The sequence below is a fragment of the Melospiza georgiana genome, chromosome 1 (assembly GCF_028018845.1).
Source record: "Melospiza georgiana isolate bMelGeo1 chromosome 1, bMelGeo1.pri, whole genome shotgun sequence".
Taxonomy (NCBI): Eukaryota; Metazoa; Chordata; class Aves; order Passeriformes; family Passerellidae; genus Melospiza; species Melospiza georgiana.
In genome coordinates this window covers 55,025,598-55,041,642 of record NC_080430.1, presented here as the reverse complement: position 1 = coordinate 55,041,642, position 16,045 = coordinate 55,025,598, and the positions used below count along the sequence as shown (strand labels likewise).

The window sequence follows — 16,045 nt, the reverse complement described above, 5'->3', positions numbered from 1 at the left end:
GAAACCTACTGAGAGAGACCCTGAAAAACAGAGAAAAAATCAACCCTCCTCTTCTTCAAGAGGCACAGTTTCTTCAACTGAGATTTAGCAAATTAGGAATGGAGTAGAAACAGATATTGTTTGCATACGAGATGACAAATGTTTAATGAAAAATAACTGAATTCCTAGGAAAATATAGATATTCCTAAATATTTGCAGCTTCCATGCCTCAGCAAACACAATGGAGCAGATTTATAGAAAACTTACTTATGAAAAAAGTGAGCAAATGAAGAATCAATAAGAGACAGAGATCTTCAGCTGAGTGATGGTTAAATACAGACAGTCTCCCTTTCTCACTGCACAGATATTAGCTGGTGGTCAGAGCTAGGAACAGGAAGAGCAGCAGAGAGACATACTGAGCTGGGGTTCGGACTTTTTGGAACTCTAGCCACAACTTGGGTTGAGAACAAGAATTTAGAGGTTGCACCTGTTATGCTATATTCCTTTGGAAAAAAGAGGTATTAAATTAAGATTAGATTATATAACTAGATTATATGGATTATATGACTTACAAAACTTCAAAAGCACCACAGAAGAAACAGCTTCTTTGGACCAAAGGTTTATTTTTAATGACACAGCACTGGAAAACATAAGTTACAGATGACTTTTTGATACAGGATATATATATCTTACTTTAAAAGGTTCTGTGAAGGTATGCTGCATAAATACATATAGTGAAAATATATTGTGTTTATTTATTCTCAGAGATTAGTTCTGTTTCTTTTTGAAAATGTATTCAGCCAATTAAATAAAAAAGTATAGATTAGCATCATAACAACTCCCCCCTCCAGGTTATCTCATTGTAACTACTGCAGCTGGAAGAGGAGACCGAGCCATGCCTTCTCAAAGGTTAGCGGCTTTGAACATGATGTTATTCATCATCTAAGAATGAAAATTCCACATTACAAACACAGATATTGTATCATGTTTTGGCAATGGAGTAGTTAGTTTTGCTTTGAACAAAACTGTTTCCTGTAATGCCAGACAATGAAAAAGCAATGCATGTACTGGATGATACTACACAGCCAAAGAGCTACAATGAAGTTGTGAAAATGCATATAGCCATATGCACTTATATATACACATATAAGTCCTTGTGTATATATATTATGCATGTCCAAAAATAACACTGAAAAACATTGCAGTAGTTAACTACCTTTTTAACATATGGAACTTGTAATAGTTTGACCTTTTAACTACAGGATATTTAATTAAATCTTCTGCAGTGCAACGGAATACAATACACTTAGTGCAGAGAAGTTAAGGTTTTGGTATTGAGGAAGCTAATTTCAGATTTCTTGGGAAAGGATCAAATACAGGATCACCATAGCTCTGACGAAGCACAAACAAACCTGTCGCCACATACTCGTGAACAAATAAGGACATTTCATTTTTATCTGTTTTTTTTATTTCCCATGTACTGCTTCAGAAATTACAGCTTAACTGTTTGCACTCATGCTCATTTGATATGTTTCAACTAGCTTTGTCTGGCACCAGTCTGTAAACCATCAACAGCTTAAACAACAAAAAGGTGGGCTCCTGTGTTTCAAAGAGGTTAAAAACCTACTGACTGAGCTTCATACTACATTTGTCTGCCTGGGAGAACTACTCCAGATGGCGTGTGAAGTTCTCTGGGAAAAGTCCTTTATAACTATTTGCATCTCTGTACTGAAGCCACTCGGATTCCTTAATGCCAGTCAACCAGCCAGCCTCCTGCAACGAAAAAGACAGAGACTCTTAAATTTTAGGTATCCCATTCCTCACTATGATCTTCAGACTGAAGATGTTTCAGAAAAACATGGCTAAAAGGATTTGGTGTTTTGGTTAAAAAGCTGCCTCTAATTTTGCACAGATAGTTTTCTCTGTTCTACCAGACTACAATTTTGTGAGACCAAGTGACTGCAAGCACACGATAGCCTTTAGCCCATCTAGGTGGGGGAAGAATAGTTCTGAATCCTAATTTTTTTCCTCTGAGATATTTTTCTCTCATTCATGTATCAACAGTCAGAAGAAAGAACAGTTCTTGCAGTCTCAGGAGTTACTATGTCTAGAAAGTATGTAATTCTTTTTCAAAAAACTCCTGGAAACATAAACCAGGACTTGATAAGCAGAATTTCAATAAATCAGCAGCTGTCCAAGCAAACAAAAGAGAGATTTCATATTGGAAAGTACTGGATTCTCTCAAGTGTGATATATTCTACCTAGAATAAAATAATTTGGTATTTAAAAAAATGACCAATCTACTCTCATCTCACTAAGAAACTCTGTATCTTTTTCCTTTAAAGAAAAGCAAAAGCCATGGCAAACAGAACTTCTAATATTGTCATATTATTACTGTACAGACAGTACATATGCAGATAGAACAGCTTGAACAGATCACCACATACACTATCAAATCATGATTATGGGGGGGCTCTGTGTGCTGGTGGGGGCTCTCTGCCCCCAAATAAGCATCATTAAAGCAGATCAAGCTTATCTGTGACATTGACTGTGTACATTTAAGTGAGGCATGTGGAATATCTAAGAGGCAGAGGAACTGCAGCTCTTCAGCATAGGCAGTATAGAGTGTAGAAAGGAATACACAGTTTTACTGGATAATAACTTAAACGCAAGTCTAATGGAAAAAGCCACTGTGTGGGGCTGGTTTTCTTCAAATGGAGGTTGATGTTACCAGATGTATTGGAATTAAGGCTTTAGACAGGTCATTTTTAAAGGAGAATAAAGAATAACAAAGATAAGCCTTTATAAAAATCAACCAAGTATCTGGCAAAAGACAAAAGTATTGAGCTTTATGGTGATGTTAAACATGAAGGGGAAATATGTAATGCGCAATAAATATAAGAAAAGAATGGCTTCGGAAACATGAGTACATCAAGGTTTATTTTCTCCATCACTGCACACAATTTACTTCAATTAATGCTAATGGGAATTTCAGTGCATACCAGAAGAAGAATTACACTTCATGGACTCACCAAGCATTATCATGTTTTTAACACCCAATATCCTAGCAAAAAATAGACTAAGTCAGAGACCATATTTTGCTATCCTTAGAGTAGTGTCCTATTCTGCAAACACTGACAGTGAAATCAATTGAACTGCCTATGAGGTAAGACAGCATGATTTGAGTCAGGACAATAGATTTCATTCCAAAAAAAAGAGTTATGTATCTGCTGTAGTGTAAATATTTTGTTTTGAAATAAGTAAAAAAACCCCACTCACAAAAGCCAAGAATTTGTATCCTGAATTAAAGAAAGCACAGCTGAGAGGACTGATAATTACCTAACTTCGAACAGCATCAACCAGCAAAACAATTTCAAACACATTTCTCAGGGCTCATATATGCTTAGGGCATTAGCATTTAGGCCTATTTTAAGAGATATTCTTCTTTCAGAGCAGTGCTCTTGGCTACCTGAACAGGCAGGATCCAGTCCCCCACTCCTTAACCCCCAAATCAATTGGGAGGCTTCTTACCAACACCACAGGCACTAACAGAAGCCCATGGAGTGGCTGGTGCTAATAGGGTACATTACAGTCTTCTCTTTTAAAGCAGCAGCCAAAATCAACATACTTCACTGCAATTCAATTTAACATATGGAATAAAATTGTTTAAAAATTCACCTGAAATACAATGTTAGAACAAAATTATATGCCTTAAATTAAATTAAAGTATTGTTTAATTCAGATTCAGGCTTCTGAGGGGCAAAGTTATCTTTATCAGAGGCACCTAACACAGAGCAGCATCTCTATACCTTTAGGCTGTAGGACACTCCAATTTGTGTGCATTCAGTGCTCTCTGTGGGTGAATTTGCACTATTTCTACAAATCACACATAAAAACTGAACATTTAGGGAGCATGTACTCAATTCTACTGGAATGATGACAAGATGATATAGAACAATGTAACAGAGTTTGTAGGTCATCCTCTGCATGAAATCTTTGTGTACCTGTGTGTCAGTATAAAATGCAATGTAGCACAAAAAAGTCCTATAAAATATGCAGAGGTCAGATCCTGCTAATAACATGTATCTGTGACTTCAGGTATAGTCAATTGTGCCATTTAGCTCAAATGAAACTACATACAAAGGCATAAGTAAAATCTTTGTGTTTTCTTACAGGAACATAATTTTGAATACACATTTCCATTAACTATAACCTGTAAGAAAAAAAGTTGAGACAAAGAAAAGTGGCAACAAAAGGAAGAACCATGTTTTTACCTGATCAGCTGTGGTCTCAGAAGGAATCACTAGCACAATATCTCCTCGTTTTAAATTAAGCTCATCACTGTTAGCTGCCTCAAAATCATGTAAAACTTCAACCTAAAGAAAAAAAACACCACACATATAGATGTGATCTAAATGAAGACATTTTCTTAACAAAATTACCTGTTAAATCTGGACTGAAACAAAAATCATCTTTATGCAAACATATGGCTATAGACAAGTGCATTCAAATTATCATAGAATCATGGAATGCTAACAGGTTGTAATGGACCTTAAAGGTCATTTAGTCCCAACCTCCCCTGCCTTGGGCAGAGACACCCTACACGAGGTTGTTCAAGGCCTTATCCAACCTGGTTTGGACATTGCCAGGACTGGGGCATCCACATCCAATTCCCTGGGTAACTGGTTCCACTGTCTCACCACTCTCCCAGTAAAAATTTCTTCCTAATACCTAATCCAAATTTTCCCTCTTTCAATTTGTACCCATTGCTCCTTGTCCTACAAGGAACTACAGTTCCTGATGAAGAGTCCCTCTCCAGCTTCCCTGTAGGTCCCCTGCAGATACTGGAAGGCTGCCATGAGTTCTGCATGGAGCCTTCTCTTCTCCAGGCTGAACAGCCCCAATTTTCTCAGCCTGTGCTCGAAGTGGCGCTGTTCCAGTCCTCTTATCAACCTTGGCCCTCCTCTGGATTTGTTCCAACAATTCCATATCCTTCTTATGCTGGGGACACCAGGACTCTATGTAGCACTCCAGGTGGGATCTCACAATAACAGAACCACTTCCTTTGATCTGGCATAAATTGATAATAAAGACATTGATTCATGTCAGTTTTTAATGCATTTCCTTAGAAGCAGGGACAAGTTAAGGATAATTTCCTTTCCTGAGACTATTAGAAGAAACTTAAGATCCTTCCCCAAGATTACAAGATCTCAAGGACAGATTATAAGGCAACATTCCACAAGTCCTGCCTCTTGGACAAGGCCTGTCACTGTCATTTTTCCCATGTAAGGAACTGCCTTCCATTCCCCATTATCATGACAAGATTTGCGAGAGGGGTGGCAGGATTTTACAAATAAAATTGAGAAATATTCTCAAAAACTTTATATTCTCTCATTCTCTTGTTGTGGCCATTGTTGTATTACTCTTCTTGTGAATATCTATAAACATTTGAGTCAGATATACAGTACCCATTGCAATAGATGATCCAAGAGGTGAGTAATGGGAACCCTACTTCATGATTGCCTTGGAACTCCCACTTACCAGCAGATGGGTATATGACCAAAAATATCTGCATTTCAAAGGGGTGAGCATTCAAACATTGGCAAGATCAGCATGTCATTGTAACAGACCATTTTAAGTAAATGGTTTCATCTCCTTAAAAGATAGCTAGTCTAATTTTCTCAAGGCACAGACAGCTCCACGATAACTCTGCAATTATGAAAGAAAGTGGCATTGGGAACCAGATTGAAAGCATATATTTTGCTTCTCCTTCTCTATGTCTGACCCTAGAGAGTGGGATGAAAAGCAAAAGATTAACTATGACAGCATGTTTGAGTTGCATGATAGTGTTTACCTTTACCCTACTGCTATCCACAAAGTTTGCAGAAAATATTGAGCAATGAGAATAGACCAAAAAGAATGGCATACTTAGAGAGTGCTATGGGACTAATTAGTCTGAACTATGCAAATTATAGTAGGAAGCATGTAAAGTTCATCCATCCTCAAGGAGTTTTTTCTGCTGCTCAGTGATTCTAAATGAAAAGTATTTTCAAAGAATCTTGTGAACCAGGAAACCCTGGGGGTTTTGCCAGCCAAGGAAAGAACTTCTCTTATGCCTCATTAAATTTTTCTGTTTGATTACCATAATAGTTTATATTATTAGTAAAGTTACTGAATGACATTTTGGCTTCATTACCATTAATTGCAGCCATGGGTTTCAATAGAGTCAGTACTTCCACTAAAGATTTTCAGGCCAGAAAAAAGGCCATTTTTTTAATGATCATAGAATCATAGAATGCTTTGGGTTTGCAAGGGACCTTAGAGATCAAATATACTGTTAGCATATCAGATACATAATTAGCATATATCAACAATATTCCTGATTGACTATGCAGCAATGCAGTTTTATTTCATATATTAATTTTCAGCAGTCATTTGGTGAGATTCAAGTGTTCTTGTACTTCAATGAATCTTATAGCTACGTAATATATGCACAGCAACAAGCATGCAGAAAATGTATCTTCTCAGACTTTATTTATGAAGCAACAACACAATATTACACTTGTAGTTGCATGTATTTGTGCATATATGTGGCTGATAAACTAAGAATCCTTTGCCCTCAACAAATCACAACACTACCTGTGCAGACAAGACTCATCCACAGAAGCTAAGGATATCTATAAGAATGGAGAAACAGACCTTATAGAGAAAACCAGGTGGCATTGCTGAAGCTGCATCTTCTGCTGGAACGGGCTGATCCTGAGAAAGTACAGCCTGGATTTCTTCAGCAGGTTTCTGATCATTTCCAGATTGGGAAGTTTCACTGAGAGAAGCGTCGGTGATCTGAGCGCCCATCTCTGTTGTGGCATCTTTGGACTCATCCATGACGACTTCGTGTTCTCCCTCCCCCTCGTTGTTTGATGCTGGATCTATTACTACTGCAGGGATGCTGCTGACCTTTTCCTGGGGGAAAAAAAACCAAAAAACAACCCCCCCACAGAAAAGAAATATAAAACTGTTTAGTACTCTATTTCGAGCAGGAAAACACTATCGTTTGTTTATTGCATAGGGCATATATGGGGATGAGAATTTCTATTTTTCTCTACCATGAATTATTAAGACAGAAAACAGTATTTGTGCAAGAATGTCAAGGAATAATCCCCTCCCTTTTATCACTGCTCCCCTTAGTCCTCCTAAACCTACTTTACACATTATTGCACTAAATAATAAAAATTCTCTGTAGGTAGCTTGAGCTACCTACAGAGAATTTTTATTATTTTCAGCATTCCTGGAAATCACTACACCTTTTTCCTTCACTCTGCTCTTTAGTTTCAGCAAGTTTGAGTGAAGCCAGTAGTAGTAATCACAGTACTGGTTTTATTTGGAAATTGAAGTCAGCAGGATAATAGTGATAGAAGGTAAGACAGATAGAAAGAAGGAAATATGACCTATTTCTTTGACTGAAGGGATCTCTCCTGATTTACAACAATGTAACTGGGAACAGAGAAAGCAAAAAAATCTAAGCAGCATCTGACCAATCATGAATCCCAGCAAAAAAGCATTTAACAAAACTTCTTGTAGCACCCAACCTGAAAAGAAAAATGGTCATAGATCATCTTCCAAACCATCTTATCCTGGAGCACAGATGAAATAGAATATGCAATGAAATCAGGTGGTAACTGGCTGCTCAGCTACAGGGTCTGCTCTAGCAGGTGTTTGTCAGCTCCTCAGAGGTTGCAGAGGAAATGGCAGCAGGCCAGATATGGATACATGGCTTGACCACCATGACTTACAGGAAACAAAGTAATGCAATTGATAGGACATGATGCCAGGATATAAGAAAAATCCAATTGTTTCTCTGCCTATTTCTCCAGAAAGCCCTGTTATGTGATAAATGTTATCAGCACAACCCAAAGTAAGGACTTCAAAGAAAGGATACCCTGTGTGAGACCTTTCTAGGGCCATCCCAAGAGAACATCAATCTTGCTGCTGGTTGAACCTGTACTGGTTGAACCTGGGGGCACAGAGCTGCAGTAGCCTTGCCTCTCTCAGGCTGTTTAATCTGTCCTGATTCCCCTAACACACTCTCCCATGCACTGACATGAGTTACCTGAGACATATCAGCCTCTTTTTCTTCTCCCTGAGGTTTGTCACCTTCAGCAACATCCTCCTGCTCAGTGGTGGCAGCTCCTGCTGTCACAGCTGCACTGTCTTCGGACACCGTAGTGCTCTCACCAACAGGCATCACCTAAAAACAACAGAAGGGAGTGACCTTTCAGGGTACGAGTTACACACACTTGCTGGAGAGAACATGGGCCAGCCTCTGCTATGTGACCTCCTTGTGTGATGCTGACCTATGGTCTTGAGTTCTCTGGTGTTCCTCTTGATTTATGGAGAAGAGCAGGGCTGGGGACAAGCTTGTACAGAAAAAACTGATTAAAAGGTGGGAGAGAGACATTTATGAAACCTCACCAGGCAACATTTACCTGAGTCCTCAGGTGTTCTGAGTGGAGTAAATGTTTGTCAAAGCTGTTTTCCTTCCCTTGTCTTTCAGCTGTATTGTGGAAGAAATTTACCACTGATTTTTCTGCAGAGGAGGAGGAGGAGCTTGCAAACTGTCTAGGGGTCCATAGGACCCTGCTAATGGAGTCTGTTCTTGGGAAGATCCTTCAAGCCTTCTCCAGCTAGTCACCTACCTCACCACAGACCTTGCCTGGCTTCAAATATCTTGTAATCTTAGTTACACATTCTTTTCTAACAGAGAGACTTAAAAATCAGGTCATGTCAGGAGAAGTAAATATATTCTACGTCTAGGTAAGTATCAGAAAAAAATTAACCACAAAGATCTATACTTATGTCAGCATAAAAAGATACATTTAAAGTCTGGCTGTGACTGAATAATTTCTGATCAGTCTGTGTTAAGAAGTTAATGCATGATTTATTCAAACTCATGAAAAGCGCATAGAAAAGTAACAGCCTAAATCCTTCATCCAGCAGAAACTGTTACTTGTAGTTGTAAATTATAAATAACTCAAAAGGTTATTGTATTCCCTATCTATCTGCTCCCGAAATTGTTACTGTCTTTTTAAGACCCTGCAGCTGGAAAAACTGGGGCAGGACACTATCGCGGGCATTGTTACAGTCTGCCCTAGCAGGGCAGGTAGTCTGCCTCCTGATGTGTGGTTTTTCTTTGCTAGCAGCCTGGGCTTTGCTTAAGCAGAGGCTTCTCCCTTTCTGGATTCTCTTTTTGTATTTTTGTCTTCTTCCTTGTGTTGGAGAGGCTGAAGTCGGAGGCTTTAAGCTGCCTTGGGATGGATCCCGCAGGTGCCCATCTGCAGTTGGCGCCGACAGAAGCGCAGCAGCCCTGGCGCTGGCCCAGACTGTTGTGAGCCACGAGTGCCCCGGCCCAATTGCTCTGCCTGGCCCTGCCTGCCCTGCTGTCTCCGGCTGTGAGGAGAGCACTGACCCCAGAGGGGCTGTCGGGTCTTCATCTACCACTGGAACTGCTCCATGAGCTCCTGCCTTCCTGGGAGGGATGGGACGCCATCCTGCCCCTTTGTCTTTCCCATGCAGTTGCCCCTGTCGGGCGCTATCTCAGGAAAGGCTGTTTGCTGGCATTTTGGATCTCTCTGTTCTCAAGGGTTCATAAGATGTAGCTATTTTGTATCTAGCAGTTACTTATTGTTGGCTTTTGTTTGTTGCTATTTAATTTATTAGTAAACTGTTATTTTTCACTTGTATCTACTCATATTCATTCCTTAGTGGCGGAAAGGGATTGGTTGAACCTATAAAGGGAGGTAACTCATTCCAGAGTGTTCTCCTTTTAAACTGTCTTAAACCAAGATGCTTGTAATTCATGCAGCCCCCTAACACTTGCATTGCTATATACTGCTTATGGTAGCATATTGGGTGTATACTTAAAATGGATTATCTTAAGGTTTGGACTGTTGAAGGTAAATTATGAAACTCATTGTTTTAATCTAATTTTCAAGACAGAATTTTTACCTTGCAGCAGATGGCTCAAGGATAAAGAAAAAACACTGAAGGAAAACTCTTTTCAAGGTACCAATGTCAAGCCACAGTTAGTAGTAATCTCTCTGATATCCAGTGAACAGTCTGATGCTATTTATTTCCTCAGTTTGATCTTTCCCCTGTGGATGAAGCTAACTTCACTACCTGAACTCAGCAACTGTTCAAGGGCACCGTTCAGGCATTGTTTTTTAGCAACATTAAATATTCACCACTACTCCTATTTGCTGTTATTAATTGATGTGATAAAGAAATCCTCCTGGAACCCATGAAGACAGACAATATTGTATGGATTTATAGAAATCACTGGGCAACTTCAATTTAAATTGAAACTGCTGCTGCTGAAGCATGCTCTATTGTAAGAGGAAATAACATCAACAGAGAAGGTCAGATGTTGACATTTTCTCCTATAAGGCACGCAAGTCTGCCACTCATATAGTATTACCAATTTTAGCAGTCTTGATCCAAGAAAATACACAAATAAATGATGAATGTTAAAGTCCTGGAAGAAGTTACTAGGAAATAGTGGGAATAAAGTGCACATCAGATTGACTTGACACCATGCATTACTAAGAGTATGCTGCAGAAACTGGTCTTGCTGTCTATTCTGATTAAGATCAACAACTTCTTTTCTGCTTATTGGATTCCTATGGACCATTTTATTTTACTAAGGAGGAGGATACTAATTTACTTGAATCGGCTCACAAATGGCCCCACAATGAAAGCATGACACTCTCACAGCATGCAGTCATGAGTCACTAAATGTATACCATAGTTCACAATCACAATCATTTTTCTTGTGTCTTAGAGTACAAAACCATTAAAAGCTAGATGCTTTTATAAAAAAAAGCTTTTATAAAAAGGCATATGAGGTAGCACAGAATGAACCTCACTATCAGCCTCAAATATCTGATTAGGACGGAAGAGAAAATAAAAGGCCAGAAGGCTGAATTCATAACCAGCTGTGTTGAACCACATCCTTGTAGATACAGCTACTTGTATTACCTTACTTCACACTGAAAACCAATCCTACAAATCTCTTTTATATAGGTAATTAATAACATTAGGCAGTCTAATAGTACTACAAATTAGCAATCTCTGGCTGTCTAAATTTCAAATTATTGAAATTAGGACAGCTGTCCCATTACACCAAGCACACAGGGGCAAAGAAAAAAAGGATCATCCAGTATAATGAGGAGTGTGACAGAACCACTCAACTGTTTTAATTGCACAGATGTGAAGTTTTCTTTACCCAGGATGCAGCTTATCCACACAGTTGTACTCTCATAGCATTACTGTTAGCTCAACACAATGCCACAGATTCAGCAGTAGCAATAATGAGCCCAGGAGAAGGGGCCCAAGCCTGTGGCTTCCAGAGGAGCTCCCTCAGATACATTCATCTTCCAGAGGTGAAGTTCTTGCCCCATGGCAGGATTTAGAACAGGAATGGGTAATTTTTATGACAGTTGGTTATAATCACAGCTAAGCTATCTAATGTCAAGAGAGACCAATCATCAAGTTTGAGGGAATGCATCAGTTGCAAAGTCTTGGAAAATTCTGAAGTAGTACTCAATAATTGGTTATGCAAGTTACAGAGTAGCAAAGGGACCACACTCCATTAACAGTCAAATACTGGCTTAGCAAATAACTGAATCTCTTATGGCAGCTCTTCTGCATACAGTAATACTGTTTTAAACAGCTGTTTTAAACAGAACATGGGCAAATTCACTCTCAGAGAGTGAACAAGTAGTATCAGAATAAAGGGGGAAGATTTCAAAGACTTAGCCTTAGTGCTAGCACAACTGTGAGGCATTTCTTGCATATTTCTTCTTGAACCAGACTTGTTGGGAGTGACAAGGCAATGCTTGAAGAACAACACAACACTCTTGCACTGAGTCCACACCAAGCTGGGCTTGATCTACTACTCCCACTCTGCACTTTCTTCCAATGCAATTCCACTGGCTTCCATGTGGATGTGGCAGTGCTGGTGAGGAATACAGCACCAGTGAGTCCCAAATTCACTTCCAACTGACACTGGTATGCCCTACAGCCACAAATATATCCTTGGCTCTAGCAGACCTAATGCAGTTTTATAGCAGGACAATGAACCTAAGCCTGGACAGATGAATGTAGCACGTTCTGAAACCAGTTCATGACATTTTTGTAAATATCATGGTATCAAAATGAGTAACCACAAAAAAAGCAGATTGCTAGCACTGAGATACAGATTGCTAGTCTTGAGATACAAATCCTGAGTGATTAATAACTAGGAGTTATTTCCCAGTCCCTATTTCTATTCCTGAGTTTAATATGCAACCAATCCTTTTGTGCTGCCCTTTGTGCACATTTGAACACATTGTAGTTTGAACACATTGAACACTTTAGTACACAAGGATTCAGAGTAAGTACTTTAATCACCCCTAAAGAAATATAAGCAACATGCAATCATTCAAGTCCACATATGCACAGCCTAAAGTATGTCACTGAGCTTTTAATTTGCTTTGTAATTTGATTTTAACTGTATCTTATAATGCCAGACTATGCTTAGCAAACTAAATTATAACATGATTATTTCCAAGTATCTGTTTTAGCTCAGGGCATATTGTGCTAGGAAAAAGAAATGATTAATCATAGGATTTTTTTAATAAAGAAATTTACAGAAAGGCTAGGTAAACAAATATACAGAAATTTGTAGGAGCTACTGGGAATTTATGCAGCGTATTTCCAAATGTCAATAGAAACAGCATTATACCTCCTTTAGCCATGGAGCTGCTTTATCTGCTGCCCTGAAATATTTGTCACTCTATACTGCTGCAACAGGCAGCTTCTAAAATAAATCCTGCATTGAATGAGAGGTGATATGTTAGAATATATGTCATGGGTGGAGATATATCTGTGCAGTGTTAGACTTACATACTACAGCTAGAATATATGTCATGGGTGGAGATATATCTGTGCAGTGTTAGACTTACATACCACAGCTAGTCGCAGTTGCATGGTACTGGCCTGCCTATTGATGACATGCAAATGACAAATTTTTTGCCATGGTTCAAAATATTAAAGCACAACCACACTTGAGTCTATTCATATGTACCTCGCTTTCCTTCTCGGCAGCTCCAGTTGTCTCCTTATCTCCTGCCTCAACATTCTCCTGTATAAAAAGGAAATATGGTCATCACCTTGCACATGCTGAAGCAATGGCTGCAGAGAAATTGGTATTAATCAAGCTAATGGAAGTGTGCCATGTATGGATGGAATGATATGAATGGCTAAATGAGCTAGTATATACTATTGAGCAGAAAGGTTCTGCCTCATATAATCTGAAATAGAAGTATTTATGTGCTAAAACAAACCCTTTACATATGTTATCATCATCCCACTGGAACTGTTAAGGACAATTTGACTACTACCATTCTCGTAACAGCACCAGCTTTGAAGAATTCTTTAATAAGGAACCTTGCAGTCTCCACCAAGCTCAAATTTCTGCTACTGGTGACTCAAACTGTTTCCATTATCACCTGCTGCTCTTTCTGTAATTCACCAGGGCCTCAGTGTAAACTTCATAAAGCACTACTTCCACTCATGTTGGACTGCAGCTCATTTAAAGGGGCTGTTCAAATGACATGGGTCACAAAGTTCATATTTATTTATTTTTATTTTTCAGAATCACACATATTCAGTGGTACCTGCAGTAAGTGCCTGACATTAAAAAATTAGACATCGGTGGTTTGCCAAATCTGACACTTATTTAGGTGTTCAAACGATTGAACGCACTGATCAGTAACAAGCTCCTCCCAAATAGTACTTGTTACTTGTTACCAGCACCAGGTCCTTTTCTACAAAAGGTCAACAGTCAAAATCACTAAAATTCAGGTTTGGTGTGGAATGGTTGGAAGTGCTTTTTTAGCTGTTTGGCTAAAAATAGCCAGATATGGCTATTTCTAAAGACACTCTGCTAAGCAAAACCAAGTCAAAGCCCTGTTATGGAAATCAATTTTGCTAATAAATTTTGACACAGCTAGGTCAGATTTTTCTACAGAGCTGTAAGGGTGAAGAGAAGTTATGCAAACATACTTGGGGGCATGGTATATTGGAGTGTCTGCTTTGGCAGTCAGGAGCAGGAAACCTCACATACTCAGGGCTCCAGCTACCTGCCTTCACACACAACTGTCACGTCAAAATTCCTTAAAGTGTCAGCTGAAATGGTTGCATATTTCTTTTTTAATAAAAGAATGGTGAGTTACATGCAAACTTCGTATCACTCTTTTTTTTTTCTACTCTAACCTATCATTGCTTGCAGTCAGTCATAAGCCTCAAACATGCTCAGATGCCAGGAAAGGGCAGCTGCTGACAGTAGTGTTGCCAAAGAAATCTCTTACAGCCTTATCCCTGTTAAAACTGCAGTGTTATATAACCTTTAAAAAAATGATTAATTCCTTTTTTTCTTAAGTTGCCAAGCCTCTGCTATGTGGTCTTCAATTTTATAGTTTGAGGAGGCTGTAGAGGGTCTTAAATAGAAAAAAACCAAATATCAGCAGCAAAATATAAATATTTCACACTCTAGTAATGTATGTATACACACAGCCACACAAACTTTTTTTTCCTAGAGCAGAGCAAACTGTTGCTCATAAAAGCATTATGTCCAACTGCAAGTCCATACACAGATGACTTCCCTAATTGTACTATTAAAAAGTGCTGAATTTCTGCCAGCAGCTGTATTTACAATTTGCCTTCAGAAATTAGTATAATCTTGCACTTCAAAGTCAGGAACATGTTGGCCTTTCTCCTTTTCTTAGTAATTCCCCAGCAATATTCTCTGGTAAGAATCCCACCAGCCCAGCTTTAGGTATCTTTGCAGAATGATTTAATATACACATATGCATATTTCTGAATAATAACTGTTTTCTCATTAACTAAAAGCACAATTTTAGTTGCAAAGGGGAAGGTAAGGAGAGTTTCTTTTATTTCCCAAAGCCTGAGATTTCCTGAAGCTAATTTGACTATTGTGTACTAGCCAATTTAGTAGGATTTTGCTTTTCTGATTAGCTGGAAGCTGGGATTTTGTGGTTAATGGAGTTTGAGAAGAGGGGCATGATAAACTGTATCACTTTTAGAGCATGAAGCCCTAGAAAAAAGGATGACTGGAATAACATTAGGGAACTAACCCCTGGCTTCAGAGAGAAAAATCTGCTTCTGGAGACTTCAACAGAAAGACACTATTCTACATCAGTTCTCTCCTGTAAAAGAGAGTAATATATTTTTAATGGCCTTATGCTCCCATTTTTTACCGGCACTTAGCTTCATGCTCAGAATCTGGGCACAGCTGACTGCTCTTCTGTATCTAATCATTGTATTGCTCTCCCAAACTACACATTCCACCATTTGGGCACTGTGAATAATACCTAAAGTGGGATTGAACCCTAATTAGATACACTTGGTTGCAGGCTGTTCCCCGGCCTCTGCTGTACTCACTCTGTCTGCAAAGAGCTTATCAGGAGGTAGCTTCATGTATGCTTATACTACTCTGAATATATTACTCTGAAAACCACAGCATTTAGCTGAGTGTCTGACTGCTTTAATGGGAGAACATCAGAGTCCAGGCAGACATCAGACCCAAAGCACTGCGAAGCTTTTTCCGAACTAATAACTGCAGTGGAATTAGAAAAGCTGATCTCAAGCATTATGTCTCACATACAGGAAAAGAAGAAAGGGAAATAGCAACATTTCATTAGCATTCACTTTATTATGATGTCCTCGTGACATCTTTGATTGAATGTGAAAAATTGAGAACGGTGGAGATGTCCTCATGATATCTTTGATTGAATGTGAAAAATTGTGGTGAGAAGGGAAGTATTATTTGAAAAAGAAAGAAGCCAGTGGTTAAGGCATTATATCCTTCAGACTATCCTTTGGATTTATAGCTGCCTTTGGGGATGCTTTAGAAACAGAAAAAACAACTCTTTCTGTGCGGAGAATTCCATGCATAAACTGTTTATCATGGTTAACTTTTCTTCTGTTGGCACACATGGTCATCCTG

At 38.8% G+C, this 16,045-nt stretch overlaps 1 protein-coding gene across 3 annotated transcripts in view; it reads right to left on the bottom strand.

The window, feature by feature from the left end:
• Positions 1–582: 582 nt before the first annotated feature.
• The window catches only part of AMPH (amphiphysin), a 124,582-nt gene continuing 109,119 nt past the window's right edge, over positions 583–16,045 (bottom strand). For 2 of the 3 annotated variants that reach the window (XM_058041643.1, XM_058041626.1), the window contains 5 exons: positions 13,103–13,159; positions 8,090–8,227; positions 6,679–6,942; positions 4,254–4,355; positions 583–1,752 (listed from right to left, as the gene is read on the bottom strand). In XM_058041643.1, coding sequence (XP_057897626.1) covers positions 1,645–1,752; positions 4,254–4,355; positions 6,679–6,942; positions 8,090–8,227; positions 13,103–13,159 — 669 coding nt within the window. In that variant the 3' untranslated portion in view covers positions 583–1,644. The remainder of the gene's footprint in view (positions 1,753–4,253; positions 4,356–6,678; positions 6,943–8,089; positions 8,228–13,102; positions 13,160–16,045) is intronic. The other variant, XM_058041635.1, reaches the window with a different exon arrangement.